The sequence below is a fragment of the Cajanus cajan genome, chromosome 6, assembly GCF_000230855.2.
Source record: "Cajanus cajan strain Asha chromosome 6, NIPB_CcT2T_4, whole genome shotgun sequence".
In the NCBI taxonomy this organism is placed as follows: Eukaryota; Viridiplantae; Streptophyta; class Magnoliopsida; order Fabales; family Fabaceae; genus Cajanus; species Cajanus cajan.
In genome coordinates, this window is record NC_138522.1 from 34,757,796 (window position 1) to 34,776,162 (window position 18,367).

Below are 18,367 nucleotides of genomic sequence, written 5' to 3' on the forward strand. Positions count from 1 at the left end.
TCTAAAGCCACTATAGAAGTTCCATATCTTTTAGGTATAGTTACTAGAATTTTTTCAACAATTCAAGAATCAAGAAATTGTGTTCCTAATAACATACCTTATTAGCAATGCCAAGCAATTTGTTTAAATATTATTTGATTGTCTCAATCTCCTTTATTCTTTATAACTCAAATTCTCTAATTAAATTCAATACTTGCATGCTTCGAATCCTTTCATCTCCAGCATATTATTCCTTTAGATAATCCTAAATTGCTTTTTCCAATTTGAGAGTCATGATCCTGGTGAAAACATTTTGTGAAACATAGGTAAAGAGACAACTTTTTGCCTTTGTCTTTGCCTTCTTGATTTTCCTTTCCTTGTGAATTTTCATTTAGGATACAGTAGGATTGTCTGGCAATGAGAAAATATCATAATCTTCTTCTACGACTTCCCAGAGATCTAAAGCTTCTAAGAATGCCTCCATTCTCACCGCCCAAAGATCATAACTTTCTCCATCAAAAATAGGTAGGGAAATTTGTGAAAAGTTTGTTTCTACTCCCATCTCCACAAGTCGTAACCTTAACTCTAGATACCAATGATGAAGTTATTTTATGGTATTTGTCTGAGGGGTTATTTTTATAAAGTTATTTCACACATAACTCCACAATGATGAGATATTGTTCGCTTTGGGATTTAGCCCTCACGGTTTTACTTTTGGTCATCACCCAAAAGGTCTCTCAATTATTGGAGTATATGTGTGCTTTATAAGTTGTTACTTCTTCCCTTATTCTATCGATGTGAGACTTGTTTATATCCCAACAATCCTCCCCTCAAACAAGTGAATCCAACCTATGGCTCTGATACTACTGATGGTTATTTTTTTTATGTATTTTGTAAAGATATAATTTTTATCAGAGGAATATAATTTAATTTTATTCATGAGGTCTCTATTTATAAAGAAAAATTGTCATACAAAATCAAATATTGATATTATCTTATTCTAAAAACAAGAAAAGAAATCCTAAAATAATCAAAATAGATTAAATCTAAATATTACTAATTTATTCACATATTCCTAACATGTTCCACGAATGCAAATTAGCTTTAAAACATTGCGTAAATCATGTCCATAGACAAAATAAAATTTGGTCTGACTTGAAATATTCTCATCTATATGCACAATGCTAAATGTTTATTATATACCTAAAATTTATAATAAATTATATATACAAATAAATATTATATGTTTCAATATATAAATTATATTTAAAATTTGTATAAATAAATATTTTTAAATATATAAATTATATTTTAAAATTTTGACAATTAATTTGTACTATATTATAAGATTATTTTTATTTATTGATTTTTTTTTTTAAATATTCAAATTAAATTTATAAATAATTATGATAAAGAAAAATAGAATTATACAATAAGTTAAAATAATCTTTAAAAATCCTCTCTTCCAAAAAAAATTAAAAAAACACTTTCACACAATATTTTACATATAGGGTTAGGAGTTTAAAAATAAATTGTTAAGAATTAATTTTATTTTTAAAATGTGATAATGTTTTAATTGTAGCGTAAAGTTCAATAACTTTATTAATTTGGAATTCCCGGAAGAAAAAAAACAACTTTATAAGTTCTATAAAATAATTTTAGTTAATATAAAAGAATTTACTTCTTGTAAGATTAATTGTACTCTTTATAATAACATAATTTTTTTATATACAAAATCAAAAGTAAATTACAATCAAATAATTAGTTCGAATGATATTTAAAGCAAGTGACTTAAATAAATGATCTTCTGTTCCTATATATATAAACTTAATTAGAAAGAAACAATCACCTTCATATACACTCCAATCTTCCTATAAATATTAATTGTATAAGTCTTTGTTAAGAAGTCTTGATGAACATTCGAATATACTCACAGAACTCATGGAGGAAAAATCAATAATAAAAGCACAAAATATATTTGGTTTTCATTGTATTTGATTTTTACATTTCTAATTTATTTTATCGATATTAATATTAAGACTAAATTATATTTTTTATTTCTCTATTTTCTTAAACTAGTTATTCCAATCTCTATTTTATAATAGACATTTTAATTCTCTAATTTTAAAATTATTAAATTTTGGTTTTTCTCTCATGTTTATATTTATTAATTATTATATATTAACATTTATTTAAATTTAAATAAATGATGTAACATTTAGTAATATAATATTTAAAGATAAAAAAATTTTAAAAAATATAAAATAAAATTTATTAATAATATAAATATTAATCACTCATTAAAAAAATTTATGATATATATATATATATATAAACCTGATAAAAACATAGTTAAAGAAATTTATTGCTAAAAGGCAAAAGGCATGAAAAGTGAAGAGTCGCATACTTTAAAGTTTAAACCAAAACAAAAGGAGCAGGAAGCACTGCTCCTTTGAACTTGGGTACGTGATTTGTGGGAAAGAAGAAGGGTTAGGGTTTTCTTATTTTGATTTCGCATTTAGTTGTCTCATTCAAGAGAAGAAGCAGCAAAATGTTCAACGCTGATACTTCATTGCCTAATGCCTCTACCATCACCACTGAACAGATTCAAAAGGTGCCAACTCTTTTTCTTCACTCATTTCTCTGTTTCATTACCATCATCATATTACTTTGTTTAACCTTCTAGATTTATCTCTGCGTCTATGTTTGTGTTGGGGTTTCATAAAAATGTCACCTTTACGTGTTCTTCCATTTCCTTGTCCATTTCATGTTTAGTGAATGGCACAAAATGTGTATGGGGCTCTCCTCTTTGTCTTTCCTTGTGCCCTAAGTAATTAATCTGGTTTTCAGATTTTGCTAACTTTATGTATTTTTCTGAATAAAATGAACGTGACAACGATAATTGTATGCGTATCTCCCTTAGAAAATGACATTTCGGTGTCCATGTAATGTAAAATTGTTATATAGAAATTATTTCATTGTCATGTATGTTCTTCTTGGGTAACATAGGACCGTGAACTTTTGCAAAGGAATTTGGGATATGTAGGTCATGTTAGATTAATGCATAATACGTTTTAGTGCGTATATGTATCTTGTTCATAAGGAATTGAAGCAAGGACTACTATTTACTTGAGTATCTATGTCAGCTTATCTCATATTATACTTGGTGCAGTACTTGGAGGAGAATAAGGAACTGATCTTGGCAATATTGGAATATCAAAATCTGGGAAAGATCAATGAGATTGCGCAGTTAGTAGTTTGGTTATTTTATTTTCTGTCGCTTATGGTTGCTTCTTACTAGTACCAAGTCATGTCAGTTGCACCTTCATTTTCCTTTTCACTTTTTTTATTCTCTTGCAAACTGTTTAGTCCTTTATGGGAGTTAGCTTGAAAACCCTCTTACTTTACATAAACATATAATCTCTGTTTAGTTGTTCTCTACCTGAAATTATATTTCACTTTGTAATGCCATTAGTACATGCATTAGTGAAGCTGTGTTTCAGTTGACAAATTGCAAGGTATGTTTACCCTTACCTTTGAAAAGGCAGGACTACCAAGTTATATATATGCTTTTTATTATATAATTAAATCTGGTGAGTGGAACTTCATTAAGGTGTAAACAGAGATTTATATTGGAAAAAAAAAAGTATTTTAAAATATGTATTTTATGTACGCAGCAAGCATTTAATTGTATGATAACTCCAGATAATACACCTTGGTTACTGAATAACATGTTTAAAATATCTACTGTGTGATTATAAAATTACATGTTTATTTTCAAAAAGATGTTGTTGAAATCATGTTCCTTTCTGTTTGAACCATTTTACTTTTGTACTTGTTTATTCATGCAGTGACAGATATATTTGGTTCCATCTTTTTAAATGTGTTAGATTAGAAGGAGAGGACTATCAAAAGCTCAATTTACAGAAATAAAATAGCTCAAACCCAAACTGATGCTAAAATTGAACTTATTCATAAATAAAGTAAATATACATGAGGTGAGGTGCTTTGAGTAGAAGAAGCTAATGAGAAAAGTTGAGCCAATGGAAGACATGTATCTGGTATGGCCATACATAATGACAAGACAAAACAAACTATAAAAGAGCATAACATTTAATTAGGACTTGGATATTTCTTTCATTGTTCTATTCAATATCTTGAGAATCATATATACAACTAGCTGATTTTCACTTGTTTCGAACATGATTGTGTTATCTTGTATATCAGTTGTTTAATAAATAGAAAGTTGTAGCAAGTGCTCAATATTCTCAATTTTTTACTGATTGTATGCTAAAGCATATATTATAAAATTGTAGCATAATTTGAGAATTATATATGTCCCAAATTTTTTTTTTCTTTTCATTTGATGAATGTTAAGAGTCATTCTAAGATGTTATTGTATTTGAATTTGTTAGTCTTGGAAGTATCATGTATTAATGTTGCTGTTGCCTTCTGAATTCTTATCTATGATTTTCCATTTACTTATACGATAATAATAATTTAACAAGTGCATTGGTGTATGACAATTACCTGAATATCTTGATACAGATGTCAAGCCAAGCTTCAGCATAACTTGACTTTTCTGGCCAAACTTGCCGATGTCGCCACACAAGCACAGACACCTTCTCAGGTTGTTAGGCTCATTAGTCACGAATTTATTATAATTTTCCCTCACATATGTGAAAAACGTGCAGGTCTCATCCCAGCCTACTATGCAACAGGGGCAAAGCATGCAGCAACATCATGTTGCAATATCTCAGCCACAACCAGATGTATCAACCTTGAACCCTCCCTTTGAGATGAATGATCAGCAGCAGCATTTGGCAATGTCTCTACATCAACCGGATATTTCTGCTTCAAAGTTGCCTCTGCAGATGAATGAGCAACACTATAAGCTGCCACACTTCCTCTACCAACAACAACAACTTATCCCTGGACCAATGGGAAGTTTTCCTGGTACTACCAGTGGCCTATATCAGGCATCTCAAACCAGACTTGGTAATCTGTCAGATACACCTTCAAGCAATCAAACTGGTTCAGATTCTGGTCATGGCTGGTCTTAGGGAAATCACTATCTAGACCTGCTGCTAAAATACTGGGAATACAACACTATCAACATTTGTTTCTACATACTATCACTTTTTGAAAACCGGATAATATCAAGTATAAAAACGAAAGTACATTTTATTATTTCTTGGATTATCTGTTTACGTTTTTTTTTTTTTCAGAATGTTGATGCTAATTTTTACTCTTTTATCACCAGTTGATAAATAACATAGGTTCGGTAAAATACTAATATCTAGGCATGTAATTTTTGCTTGCATATGGAAGAAAAATATCATGAACTTGTTGGTAGAACCATTCTTAGCCTTTTACTAGTTTAAACACCCTGTTTTACGTCTATTTGGAGGTTTGAAGTTTAAAGTCACTTGTTTTATGTGGAGGAATCCCCGACTTGTCCTTGATTTGGGCAAATATTGTTTCAGTTCTTGAATTTAATAAATAAAATATAGTCTAGATTTTATACTAATTTGTAATTCAAGTTAGTTCTCCTTATAAGTGCATGTTTGGGAAAGATGATTTCTCATATTTTCAGATGTTTTCATTGAAATAAGTTATTTTTCAAAAAAAAATCTGCATGTCTCCTAAGTTAGATTAAATTTATAGATGGCTTTTTTTTTTAAATGTTTGTAGAATTTTAAAATTTGAAATTTAGATTTGAAGATTATGGTTATTTTTCAACATTTTTTTTTCTTTTGAAACTGGTAAACTACATAAAGTTGATTTTTTAATGTATCAAAATGAAATTAAATACTTTAAATTTTATTTTTTAGTCAACTAAACGAAACAAAAATTTGTTTTTGATTATAATCGATTATTGAGATAATTTAATTTCATAACTTTCTCAAAAAATGCTTTAAGTATTTCATGTTAATTTTAACAATAGCATTATACATGTAATATTAAGTATTTATGTGGCACACACATCATTTATTCAGGTTATGTATCACATGTTTGAAAGAATCAGGTGTATAAAGATTATTTTAAAATATTTACGGTTGAATGTGAAAACTCATATTAAATGTAAATCATTAATTTTTGAAAACATTTTAAGAAGTTATTGTATGACAAAAGCGTATTTAATTTTTTTTTAACTTATCAAATAAAATTTTTATTTATTATATTTATTTGAGTTTTTAATATTTTAAAAATAAATTATCAATAATTAAAAATAATTTTATGCCACTATAAATTATTTATTTTAAATATAAAATACAATTTATATATTTAAAAATATTTATTTATATAAATTTTAAATATAACTTATATATTCAAGTATAACATTTATATAGATAATTTATTATTAATTTTAATTATATATAAAAATAAATATTTATCCTATAGAATGAAGGCTAAAATACTAATTTTATAAATCTTTCAATTTTTTCTATGATTTTGGCATCTACTATTATATTAGCATCCAAATATGTTGAAATAAAAAAAATCTTGAATGTGTATTTCATCTTTTTCATTAGTGCAAACATGACACATGTTTGTTATCTTTTGTGTGTCTTAACATAAATTGTATCCGAATTTACTCTGAATTTGGTATATATTATCATACTAGCGTTTGAAGTTGATTAAATAAAATAAATAATTCTTAAATATGTATTTCATCTTTCTCATTAGTCTAAAGATAACTTTTGTTTAATATCTTCAATGGAGTTCCTTAACTTGAACCTTAAGCCTTTATTTGGGGTAGAGGAAACAATAGAAGAAAACAAGAGAAAATAAATGATAATTAATTTAATAGGAATTAGGTAAGAAATTCAGTGAAATATAATGAAATTTATAATTATTTGGTAGAGTAAAATTAAGTGAAAAATATAGTGAATTTGATATTTATAATTATTATTTTACCTTCACTTTATAATATAGTTAGAATTGATGTTTTTATTTTATGCAATTTTACACATTTTTCAAAATCCACAAGAAATCCCCTTAATGAAGAGGGTATAAAAAATGATGTGAAACTCATTTCTAATTCCTCACAATTCTTAAATATCATCTATCAAACACAAATATTTTTTTTAGACTCACTCTAATACATCTCCCTATTAAATCACCTCCACTTAAATCACCTCCACCAAACATAAGTCAAGTGTGTTTATACGTACACATAAAGAATGAATTTCAGGTTTTAATAAATAAGTGAGGACCAAAAGATAACATGTAAAGTAAATATATATCTACTACTAATTTGAATGAAATATCATTTACATTCGTCACTTTAAATTAATTATAATAAAATTCTACTCAATTTATTGAATTGATTTTAGATTAGTTACAATTCAAATTGTATTATTAAAACTTGGAAGTGATATGGTTTGCACGATGAGGACAGTTAAACTAACAATTACAATATAATGGACAAAAAGTAAAGGAAAAAAGGATACCAAAGGCAAAAGAAATTTCATATAATGTTCTCATACGTCCTTAGCAGGCTAGTTTTAATATACTTATTTATTTTTAGATAATAGACGTTTAAAAAACACTTATATCATTGCTTTAATATATATTTAGATACTACGTATTTTTATCATTGCAATTAAAAGCAAAATTTAGCCCCAAAAAATAAAGGAATTAATAGTTTAGAGAACTAAAATCAAATTTAGAACTCAACTTTATATAACTGATGGAAAAATATCTTAGACACGGTGTTCGTATTCAAGGTAACAGAAATACAACTATAAATAATGCTAGTTCTTAACCAGGATCCATAGAAAAAGTTATATCAACCATATATATATATATATATCAACGGCATTGATAGCAACTGAAGGCTGATGCTAAACATTGCTTGAGCCTCGAAGTGCGCATCAAATAAACTAAGGACAAAACTTAATTTGCTTTTGTTACAGCAATTAACAACTACCACTGAAATATGGTTACAACTTTTAAAGAATAAAAAATTATTTAATTTGAAAACTAGAGAACATTGGTAATAAAGAACTAACTCTTAATCCAGCTTTGAATTAAATCACGAATAAATGCTTCAATGTTATTTCATTAAATTGATGACAGTAAGACTTCGAACCACTTAAATTTATATTTAGATCACTAAGTTGTGTGATTCTAAAGATTACGTGTTTAAACATAACTTAATTTTGAAAATACAGCGTTTAATAATCCCTTAACGGCCAACTCTAATTGAATCCACACATAAAACTGGTGTCACATTGATCCATCCTCAGACATTTAATTACTAATAGTGACATGGAAGGGGCAGATAAAGGGGTTGCAAACTGAAAAGGTTAAACTATGTTGATTAATCTTTCAAGCATTCACCAAAAAAATGGCAGTTATCAGATGCAATGTATGCAAGAATACCACAGAATGAGGCCCACATTAATGAAAGCACACTGAATTGTAACAGAGGGAGAAATAAATTAATACAGAATTTGGAGAAAGCACCGGCAACTTAAATTTGCCCAGGGCACAAGATTACTCCGTCAATGCTTCAAAAAACATTCTCCCACAAACCCGATAAACATCTCCTATGTTTTCTTCCGCATCCTGGTGAGACAGGATAATCTACACGCCCCTCCATGCTCCCTGTCAATTAAACACAGTTAAATTATGAATGCATGAGAGGCAGTATATTAATACATAAATATAAGTGAAATGAACTGGAACATAGCTGACTCGTCATACAATTAAATCAAACTCGATTCAAAGTTTTAAGTACTCGCAGCAGGGCAAATATTATTCGGAATACATATTTATGTTGTATTTTACGCATTAGTTGATTGGATAAATTGAAAATCACACTATTATCGGTCTTAGGCAAGGAAACTTGAATATCATGATGATAATTTCTTAGAAGAATCGACGAACTGCAAATGGGTAATTCAATATCCATTCCTCACTACAGAGACCCAATCTTGCATTTTGCGTCTCTGCATAGATAGAGACAGACACATGCGTATATACTTATAAATAATAAATCCTAAACTAATATTATAAGGACTATAACGAGAATAATTACTTGGTAAATTGAAGGACATTTTCAAATACTTAAATGCATAAATAACACCACATCCATGGAAATTCAAAGAAAACGTAAATAGCATTTTTAAGTGCCCGTAAGAAGACTCACTATCTTCGAGAAGGGTACACAGCACCAGTTGCCCTGTGTCATAAAATAACAGTTAGCACAACTTCCTTACTCCATCAGATATTCTTAATACAGACACACAACATCGTAACAGATGATATGGTTCAGCAGTCAATGTAGAGTCATACCTGGACTGCTGTTTAGAAGCAAAGCTTGAGACTAGCCTCCCATTTGCTGAGCCTGAAATTTGAGCACTGCTCATACTTGATCGGTCAATGCTTCCACCATTGCCAACAGATAATTGTACAGGAGACTGGACAACCCTATTTTCAGGGCCATCCATTTCCCGAGAATCCTTGGGTTTACTCAAAATTTTGACATTTGAAAGTCCTCCAGCAAAGCATGCACCATTAGATTGCTGATGCTGCATAACAGACAATTTTAGAGGATCATCCCCTGCATTTGAAGAGATGACTGAATATTCCTGAAGTGTCTTGTCACTTTTGATATTTTTGGAATCAATTGAAGGAGCCTTTTTCATGCGATGAGATTGAGCCATTGGTGTAACTGCCACAGTGGACATATATGAAGAGTAAGGAGTTGATGCAGCAGCTGCTGCAGCAACTTTTGCAACGGCTGCATTTGCAGCAACCATTTTCTGTGCACCTTCACGGAGCTGAATATAGTCACCCTCAATCAAAAATAACTGAAATTATTAAAAGGAAGAAAAACTGTCAGGTTGTGATGAAAATCCATCATCAATAAACAATAGGAACTCATACATGCATATAATTAAATGAAAGATTCTAAGAATTGGCATGATTTGAGTTTTTAATGGATGAATGGTTCCTATCACTTATTCCACCCAAAAACAATCCTATTAATCTAGCTGAATCCCATCAAAATTATGCCTAATCAATCAGATTGTAAGCATTGGATTTGAAGTCTAGACATTCAAACTGAAATCAAAAACTTACTTCAGGATGGCTAGCAACAAAATCATCCAGTTTCCCATACTTCCTTTTGTAATCATGCCAATATAGAGGTGCAAGCATCTTGCCCAGCCTATTAGGGAGCTGTGCTTGAAACATATGACAAGTTGTATCAGGTTAGTCAGGGAAAACACATACATCTTTTTGTAAAAACTCTTGACAGTTGACACATAAAGCTGACTAACCGTTGAACTAATTCGAATTCGTCCACCAGCTGGAATAGTGCGAACAATGCAAGCTAATAATGATTTTTCATCAAGGAGAGTAGTCTCTGATATCTTTGCAATTGTTGTTGAGGCTGTCAGACCAGTACTAGAGGTGAACGCTTCAGACAACACAGAATCAGCAGAATTGTTCTGAATCATTTCATTACGATTAACTGAGTTGCTTGTGACAGATGATGCATTTGTGGCAGAACTTGCTTGCTCAGCCAACAAAACTTGGTCTTCAGGTCCATCATCATTAGATAATGTTACAGAATTCTGCTCCTGTAGAAGGAAAAATATTAGCTTTTATCTTCTCTGTTGCAACCGGAACCATATAAAAAAAAAAAAGTGGGTGGCTTTTCTTAAGCACTTTCTATTCTTATACACTCTGCCCTTAACTCTTGGAAAAGGGAAAATGTTAGCTTTCATCTTATCAGGCCATAACAGGAAACGATCAAAGACAATTTTGGGATCACTTTCTTTAAGTGCTTTCTATTCATCGCTCTTCTTTGATACATAAAAAATAATGTGGTCACTAAATGCTAAACTTCTCAAAGGCAACTTATAAAATGGAATAAAGATCATTTAAAGTGTTTGTCTTTAAAATGAATCGGAATGTATCCACGTTTGAATTTTTAACAGGTTAAGATCACCACAAAATGTAAACCAGTAGTTCATTACATGGTTCCTTTCAGAACATGTTTTAAGCTACCATGTAGCTTAAGTTAGTACATGCACCTAAAACATCTAAACGTCTTCAAAAAATCACAATTAAACACAAATAGCCATAACTTTTATTTCTACTTTGACAAAAAAATCAGACACAAACTTAATCAAACTAACCTCTAGGATTGCAGAACAAAAAGATTAGACAGGCATGCAAAGTTGGAACTTGGAACAAACCTTGATTTCACCATTTGGTTCAAAAGAATTCAATCGTAAGGCATCAGAGAACTGTGAAGAAAGTTGTTGCAAGCTTTGATCTTGTTGGGAAGCAACAAGTTGACTCTTATCAACTGACTGAAGAGCCTCGAAAATTCAAATAAATATCATCAATACTTTACTCAAATCTCAAGGAAATAACAAAAAAAGTGAATACCAATCACTAACCTGTGTTTCACTGGTAGCCGAAGAAATCACAGTTTGTGACTCCTCACCTTGTTGAATGTGAGCCTCCAGATAGTCTCTATGAAGAGACTGTCCATTAATAGACATTTCATAACCAAATTTAGCATCTGATCTCATCAAATTTTGATCAGTTTGAGTCGGTGAAGGATGTTCCTGTATGGGTACCTGTGAACCCTCTGAGACAGACTGAAGAAACAAGTATAAATATGCAGACAGTTTAAATACAGATAGCAATGCAGAGAGGTTAAATGTCTGAATATGTTGATACCTGTTGATTCTGCCACTGCTGCACAGGTGACATTGAGGGCACTGGGTGAAAATGTCCAACATTTGATTGAGGTACATGTGATGCAACTGAATTGGGCACTCCTTGCTGATGCATAACAAATGGATGCAATGCTGTTACTTGGCCATGTGGTAGGTATGAAGGTGGGACAAGTAGAGACGATGGAGCAATTGGGACACCCGCAACATGTTCAGTCTAGAACAAAATTGTAAAAGGGGTAAAGATATATTGTTCACTAATCCAGTGTTAAAACATGATGACTGTAACATCAAACAACCATAAAAAGATGTATACAGCTAAAAAAATCCATAAGTATAACTGCCTGGTAATCAGGAAAATGTTCAATTTCAATTTTTTTTTAAAAGAGCATTGTGGTTGGTACCAGTATATCTATCCACATTCATTCAAGCATTGTGCACTTGCACAACTATATTTTTGGGGGGAAAAACGAGCAGAAACAGGCTTTATAAAGTTAACTTCCTCAATTTACTTAGGGCTGGTAACAGTGTATGCATCCACATACATTCAAGCACTGTGCACTTGCAGTCTATCACTACAACTACTACTTCCTCACAACTATATTTTTGACAACTAAAATATTAGTATTTTATGAATGGGCCAATCTGAATTCTTAAAAACAAACCACTCAATAAAAGATATAACACTTTCAACCTTGCATATATTGATAACATCACATTATTCTTAAACTTGTTTTGCTAAAAATTATCAATCCACTGACACAATACAGAGCAAAACAAGACAAAACCTTCTTTCCAGGTGATCCAATATCATTCACAACCACCATCAACCTCAGCATCCAATACAAAGAAAAAGGATGATTGGACTCAGCATGAAACAAGGTCACTATCTAGCACAAAAATACAGCTCTATGAACTAAATTTTAGTAAGCAAGTTGCCCAAAAATCTGGAAAATACGTTGTACACACAAACCCATCAAATACTCAATCTGAACTTTCCAGTAACAGTATAAAATCACTTGATCCAATAAAAGGAGGTCAAAATCTAACATTGACAAACACACTTGTTTTATATCTCATCTCAATAAATAACAAATCTCCAGCTAATGAAAAACAGCACTTTATTTAAGCTTTTGCAAACTATCTCAAATTAATAATGACACAACAGAAAAATGTACATCCATGCTAAATAATCAGAGAGTAATCATGAACAGTGGGTTTACAATATGTTAAAGAGTCAACCAAAATTACAGCAATTCTAGCACCATAAATTAAATGAATTTTATTAGAGAAAAAAAAGGCAAAATAAGATAGCAATAGAATTTAAAGAACCAATTAGACTTATTTTCACCAATCGCATGGGATTCACAAATGAAAATTCATTATTTAGCACAAACCATGACAAGATTGACAAAAACCTGCTTATATAACATAAGAGGTATCTGAGAAAATTCAAAGAAACAGCATATATATAAAAATTATAAAAATAAATATTCTCATATGGTCATTCTAGCAGTCCTAGCCTAATTCAATAATATTATAAAATAAATGATAATAATTGAACACGTTGTCATCAGCATGGTTTTCATTGCCAGGCTCAATAAACATTCAAATGGTGTACCCTAAGTTCTTTCAATGATATATATTAATAGATCAGATGCAATTACAGAACAAACAATCATCTTTTTCTCAAAGTTCGTAGCATGTCCAATCTAGGCATCTAAAGTTATACTCGAGCAATATTCATATTTCAAATTTTACTCGTCATTGGCATGCCAACAATATAGAATCATGAGGAAAGGTTTGAATTTTGAATGTACCAAAAGAAATGAATTTACAAAATCTAGGACAATAAAAAAGAATTGAGATGAAAACATAATATTATCTGATGTTTGTACAAATATATGGCATATAACTTGACACGCTACAAATTAAATTTGAGAAAAAAGGCAAATAAACAACTAGCTGTTTATCTATCAAGCTACAAATTAAAGCACCAAACCTGTATTGATGGATCAGATGCAATTACAGAACAAACAATCATCTTTTTCTCAAAGTTCGTAGCATGTCCAATCTAGGCATCTAAAGTTATACTCGAGCAATATTCATATTTCAAATTTTACTCGTCATTGGCATGCCAATAATATAGAATCATGAGGAAAGGTCTGAATTTTGAATGTACCAAAAGAAATGAATTTACAAAATCTAGGACAATAAAAAAGAATTGAGATGAAAACATAATATTATCTGATGTTTGTACAAATATATGGCATATAACTTGACACGCTACAAATTAAATTTGAGAAAAAAGGCAAATAAACAACTAGCTGTTTATCTATCAAGCTACAAATTAAAGCACCAAACCTGTATTGATGCATTGCCAGTGGAAGCAAATGATGGACCATTATCAGTGCTTTCACTTGGAAGGAGGCCATTATTTCCACCTGAAGCATTGCCTCCATTCAAGTCAAATTGACTTCCATTTTCCTGTCCAAACTGTGTTACATTATTTTTTGAATTCATTTGGGACATTCTTGAATCATCATTGTAAGTTCCACTCCTCTCTCTTGCATCAGCCAATTCAAGCTGCAGTTGCTGAATAGCATGTAAATGAACTCTTTCCATCTCTGCAAACTAAAGCCATCATCAAACCAAAAATTAAACAGAGTGAAGTAACATCCACTATTATGCACCCAGTTGTTTATGCTTTTAAAAAATACAGGAGTATAAAAAAGTGTTAAATTTTCAACAAATTACATAAAAGCAGTAGTTATTTATCCTTTGGTACAATTATAAAAAGCATTTATATTTTGAAAGTTAGTTAAATTACAGGGTTTTTCCAGAAGCTACTTAAAATAGCTTCTCAAAATAAACAGAAATCTGATTGCTTTTCAGAATCTGATTTTATTTAAACTTCTTAAGCATACTAAAATTAAAACAAAAAATGAAGTATTTTTTTGTGGAAAAAGCTAAAACAAACAGGCTCCGTATAAAATAAACAAACAAAAAAATATACTAGAAGAATCAAAGAAATGCAAGTTCACAAAGACAGCTATTTTTCCTCGGGACATTATATGTGATTCAAAGAATCTTCAAAACAAAATCACAATAGTAACTTAATTGATGAATGTGCATTTTATTTAATTGACAGAGATGCCACAAAACTAAATGCATTTATATGTGTACATAAGCAAATAAACTTGGTCCTTGAAGGAAAAAAGGTTGGCAGATCAACCTGTCTCTGAAAACCCATCCAGAGCTGATTATATTGCTCTGTGCGCTCGCGCAATTCAGCTTGTAATGTCTGATTTGTTGTTGATTGGAAAACATCCATCTCACGTACACGAGCTATCCATGCTTGGGCCTCTCTGAACTGTTCATCCTTAAACATAATGGTCTCCTGAGCAACCCTATGCTGAAACAAAGAATCATCATTAAGCCAGATAAACCAAAAAGATTGTAAAAAGAAATATAAAAACAAGGTATATAAAGGTTGCCTACTTGTTCCTGTAAATCAATAAGCTGCCTATCTTTTTCTTGAATGTGTTCTTGCAGATCATGTATTTGTTTTATATGCTGTGCCCTTTCAGCTTCTGAATGATCACGCTCCATTCTGCAGAAAGGTTAACCTTGTTAAACATGTAAAGAAAGCCAGATCCAAAACCTACACATCCTATAAATACATTTGGACCAAAAAATAAACCTGAATGTTGCAAGTTCCTTGTTTTGCTCACGGAGAAGGTCTTGTTTAGCCCATGCCTAACATAATTTTAGAGATAAACATATAAGTTAATAACAACTACAAACCAAATTAACATCCAGTGAAATGTGAACAAAATGAAAGTTGAAATTCAACAGACTGCTTCATTGTCTAATTTGATAGCATGCAACTCTCTGTCTTTCTCTTCCATTTTCCTTTCAAGATCATGAATTGTGCGCTCCCTTTCACAAAGTTGCTCCTGCAAAGCCAGTTAAACAAGTTTAGAGTAGATTCACAGCACCAGCTAAAACAGTTAATTGAGTATAAAATGACACATTCAGATATTAGAAGTAAAACTTCTGCATCTGATGCACCAAACAATCATATAAATATAAATTTACATAGTCCACTAGCTGTTACCACAAAAGGGCACAATTAAATGCCTAAAACATGTAGTTCTAGTCAAAACTAAGAAAAACCATTTTCTTTCAAAAGATGGGGATATATCAGCTCATACATCCAAATACATGTGTAAATGTTTGAATTTGCACCTGAAGCTTGTTAACATTATTAACATGTTCCTTGAGTTGAGCATCAAAGGAGTTTCGTATTTCCATTATCTCAGTTCTAGCAATCAATTGGGCCTTTAGTTCAATCTCCATTTGCAGAAACTCCTGTCTTTGTCTAACAACATTATGAAGCTGTTGCTGCAAAATATCATTGTCTAGTGTTCCATCGACAGTTATTGAACAAAAATCAACATCAAGAGGCTCTCTTCCTTGCTGCACCTTGAAAAACAGGAGAAAATCCTCCTCAGGTTCTTAATTCAGTAAGATTCAAAAGCAAACTCGCATACCATCACCTTACCTCATATATGGTTCTCTCGTCTGATTGTCCTAGTTTGGCATTGTCTAACTCCTGCATATCAGCAGATGCCCATTATCAACCAAACAAATAACAAAAACAGTCTTGAGTAACACACCCAATGACATAAAGAAGATCAATAAAACTTTAATACTTAGTTACCAAAAACCTTAAGCAGGCTAATGAAACCAAACATTCAAACTCAGTATGGATGAAACGTCTAACATCAACAACATCAAATGAAGCACATTCCACCTAACATTGACTTTATCAGACTAAATTATGGTGACCATCGTATCATTCGCACATGACTAGGGCTCAGTGTTTTAATGCTTTAATTGCCAGCAAAAGCCCCTCAATTCAATTGTAATTTAAAGAAGTAAGTTTGTTCACCTAAAAATTTGCACGTCCCATATGCTTTTTGTTGTCACATTAATAACAAGACATTAAAAAAACTCGGGCCTGATAGACTAACTAGGATTCCGTCCCTGAACCAAATTTTAAAACCATAGAAGCCTCTGCAAAACAATGAACATCATAAAAACGAAAACTAGACACCGAATCCCAGCTCATTTTTATGGTAACTGACTCCCAAGTAAGAAAAAACCACAGGTTCTAAACCAGTTACACCGAGAAGCTTCCCTCCCCAGACACAAAGGAGAAGTAAGCATAAGCATACGAGTGGCCACATTGTCGAGAAAACCCACGAACGCCTAATCTCAAAACGACAACAGGACCAAAAAACCAGTAACTCGCGTCAAACGACATTATTAAACCCTAATCCTCTCGTTAGCACCAAGCTTTCAAAACGCGCATCTTCTCCATTATTCCCCGAACAACACAATGACACAATGCGAAGTGTTAAACGGCAAAACAGTACCTCGTCGTCGGGGTTTCGAGCAGAATGGTGATGCTCGGCGACAGCGCGCCACTCTTTGCGGGAGGGAGGCGGCATCTGGAGAGAGGCGCCGCGAACGGCGGCGACAGTGGCGGCAGCGGCAACGGCGGCCGTAGCCTCCATGGAGCGAGAAGCAAAGACGGTGCCCCGCGTCAGCACCGAGTAGGGCGAGGGAGTCTCAGTGTGGAAGAAAAAAAGTAGAATGAAAAGAGGAAGAAATCCCTAACCCTAGAAATGAAGAAATTGTGTGAAGCGATTGCGGGAATTGGGGAGGTAGAGAAGAAGGAGGGGAGAAAGGGATTGGGATTTGGGACGGAGAAGGGTTTTGGCGTTGGATTGAGAGAGAGAGAGAGAGAGAGAGAGAGAGAGAGAGAGAGAGAGAGAGAGAGTGTGTGCGTGTGTGTGTGTGTGAGAGAGAGAGAGAGAGAGAGAGTGAGTGAGATGATTGGGTGTGACAAATTTCGACCGGCACGGCGTGAACGCCATTTTATAAGTCATTCTCACTCCGTGGATGTCATCTCTCTCTTCGCCTTACGCTTCCCGCGAACGCGTGGATCGTACTTTCTTTCTCTCCTTTTTTTGTTGGGTCACTTCGGCTTTCGATGTGCCCCCTTTGTGGCTCAGCCACACGGGCCTCCATAGCCCATTTCATAAAACATCTTTAGTTCTATCCAACACTTATTTAAGAGAATTTTGGATTTCTGTCCATTATTTTTATCTCACCTATTGTTAAACTTTTCTTTTAATTGTTAATGGACCATGCATAGATTGTGTTTGGAAAAATTATACTTACAAATGTTAACTTTTTTTACATATGTGTATTTTTTTCATTAAATATGATTTTAAAATAGTATTTAAACATATACATAATAATTTTTTTAATCAATATTTTTTTACAAAGTATCTATCTCATCATTGAATAGAGGGATTAATCTTCATTAGAAATTATAAGCACACACAAGATAGATATTATTCTCCCAACATAATTATTATTTATTCAAGGTCAAAATTCAAATCTTTAACAACTTAGTTAAATGCATAAGTCATTACTACTTGTGTTAGTGAGTTGACATATATAATTATTTATAACTGAATGACAACATATTACTATATTTACGAACATATAATTTTTCTTCTCTTTTATCATAAATGTTCAGAAAAAAATTATGATGGTACACATTTTATGTGTTATTTCTAGTCAAAACTCAAAAGATATAA

The 18,367-nt window shown here is 31.7% G+C and overlaps 2 protein-coding genes across 6 annotated transcripts; one reads left to right on the top strand and one right to left on the bottom strand.

The window, feature by feature from the left end:
• The first annotated feature begins 1,948 nt into the window (after positions 1 to 1,948).
• On the top strand, positions 1,949 to 5,291 carry LOC109816259 (uncharacterized). Of its 3 annotated transcripts, none has more exons than XM_083076954.1 (4): positions 1,949 to 2,593; positions 3,152 to 3,228; positions 4,528 to 4,609; positions 4,701 to 5,291. In XM_083076954.1, the coding sequence occupies exons 1-4, from the start codon at positions 2,531 to 2,533 to the stop codon at positions 5,040 to 5,042; spliced, it is 564 nt and encodes a 187-aa protein (XP_082933080.1). In that variant the 5' UTR covers positions 1,949 to 2,530; the 3' UTR covers positions 5,043 to 5,291. The 3 variants fall into 3 exon arrangements, with proteins under 3 accessions (XP_082933080.1, XP_082933081.1, XP_020236778.1); XM_020381189.3 differs by having other exon boundaries at positions 1,964 to 2,593; positions 4,674 to 5,287; XM_083076955.1 differs by lacking the exon at positions 3,152 to 3,228 and having other exon boundaries at positions 1,950 to 2,593; positions 4,674 to 5,291.
• A 2,987-nt stretch (positions 5,292 to 8,278) lies between these two features.
• Positions 8,279 to 17,690, bottom strand: LOC109816249 (RNA polymerase II degradation factor). Of its 3 annotated transcripts, none has more exons than XM_020381175.3 (16): positions 17,132 to 17,690; positions 16,255 to 16,305; positions 15,939 to 16,169; positions 15,548 to 15,646; positions 15,391 to 15,446; positions 15,189 to 15,300; positions 14,923 to 15,102; positions 14,052 to 14,321; positions 11,692 to 11,904; positions 11,406 to 11,609; positions 11,199 to 11,324; positions 10,275 to 10,577; positions 10,075 to 10,173; positions 9,286 to 9,803; positions 9,140 to 9,172; positions 8,279 to 8,595 (listed from the first exon to the last, which is right to left on the bottom strand). In XM_020381175.3, coding segments are annotated over exons 1-16 (2,637 nt in total). In that variant the 5' UTR covers positions 17,273 to 17,690; the 3' UTR covers positions 8,279 to 8,594. The 3 variants fall into 3 exon arrangements, with proteins under 3 accessions (XP_020236764.2, XP_020236763.2, XP_020236766.2); XM_020381174.3 differs by having other exon boundaries at positions 15,939 to 16,175; XM_020381177.3 differs by having other exon boundaries at positions 11,199 to 11,315; positions 15,939 to 16,175; positions 17,132 to 17,688.
• Between the last annotated feature and the right edge of the window lie 677 nt (positions 17,691 to 18,367).

Coding starts and splice junctions, on each gene's coding strand:
- LOC109816259 (XM_020381189.3), top strand. CDS start 2,531: ATGTTCAACGCTGATACTTCATTGCCTAATGCCTCTACCATCACCACT. Junction 2,594..3,151: donor CCACTGAACAGATTCAAAAG/GTGCCAACTCTT, acceptor TACTTGGTGCAG/TACTTGGAGGAGAATAAGGA. Junction 4,610..4,673: donor AAGCACAGACACCTTCTCAG/GTTGTTAGGCTC, acceptor AAAAACGTGCAG/GTCTCATCCCAGCCTACTAT.
- LOC109816249 (XM_020381174.3), bottom strand. CDS start 17,272: ATGGAGGCTACGGCCGCCGTTGCCGCTGCCGCCACTGTCGCCGCCGTT. Junction 15,447..15,547: donor TCAAATTAGACAATGAAGCA/GTCTGTTGAATT, acceptor AAATTATGTTAG/GCATGGGCTAAACAAGACCT. Junction 9,173..9,285: donor GCTTCTAAACAGCAGTCCAG/GTATGACTCTAC, acceptor TTTATGACACAG/GGCAACTGGTGCTGTGTACC.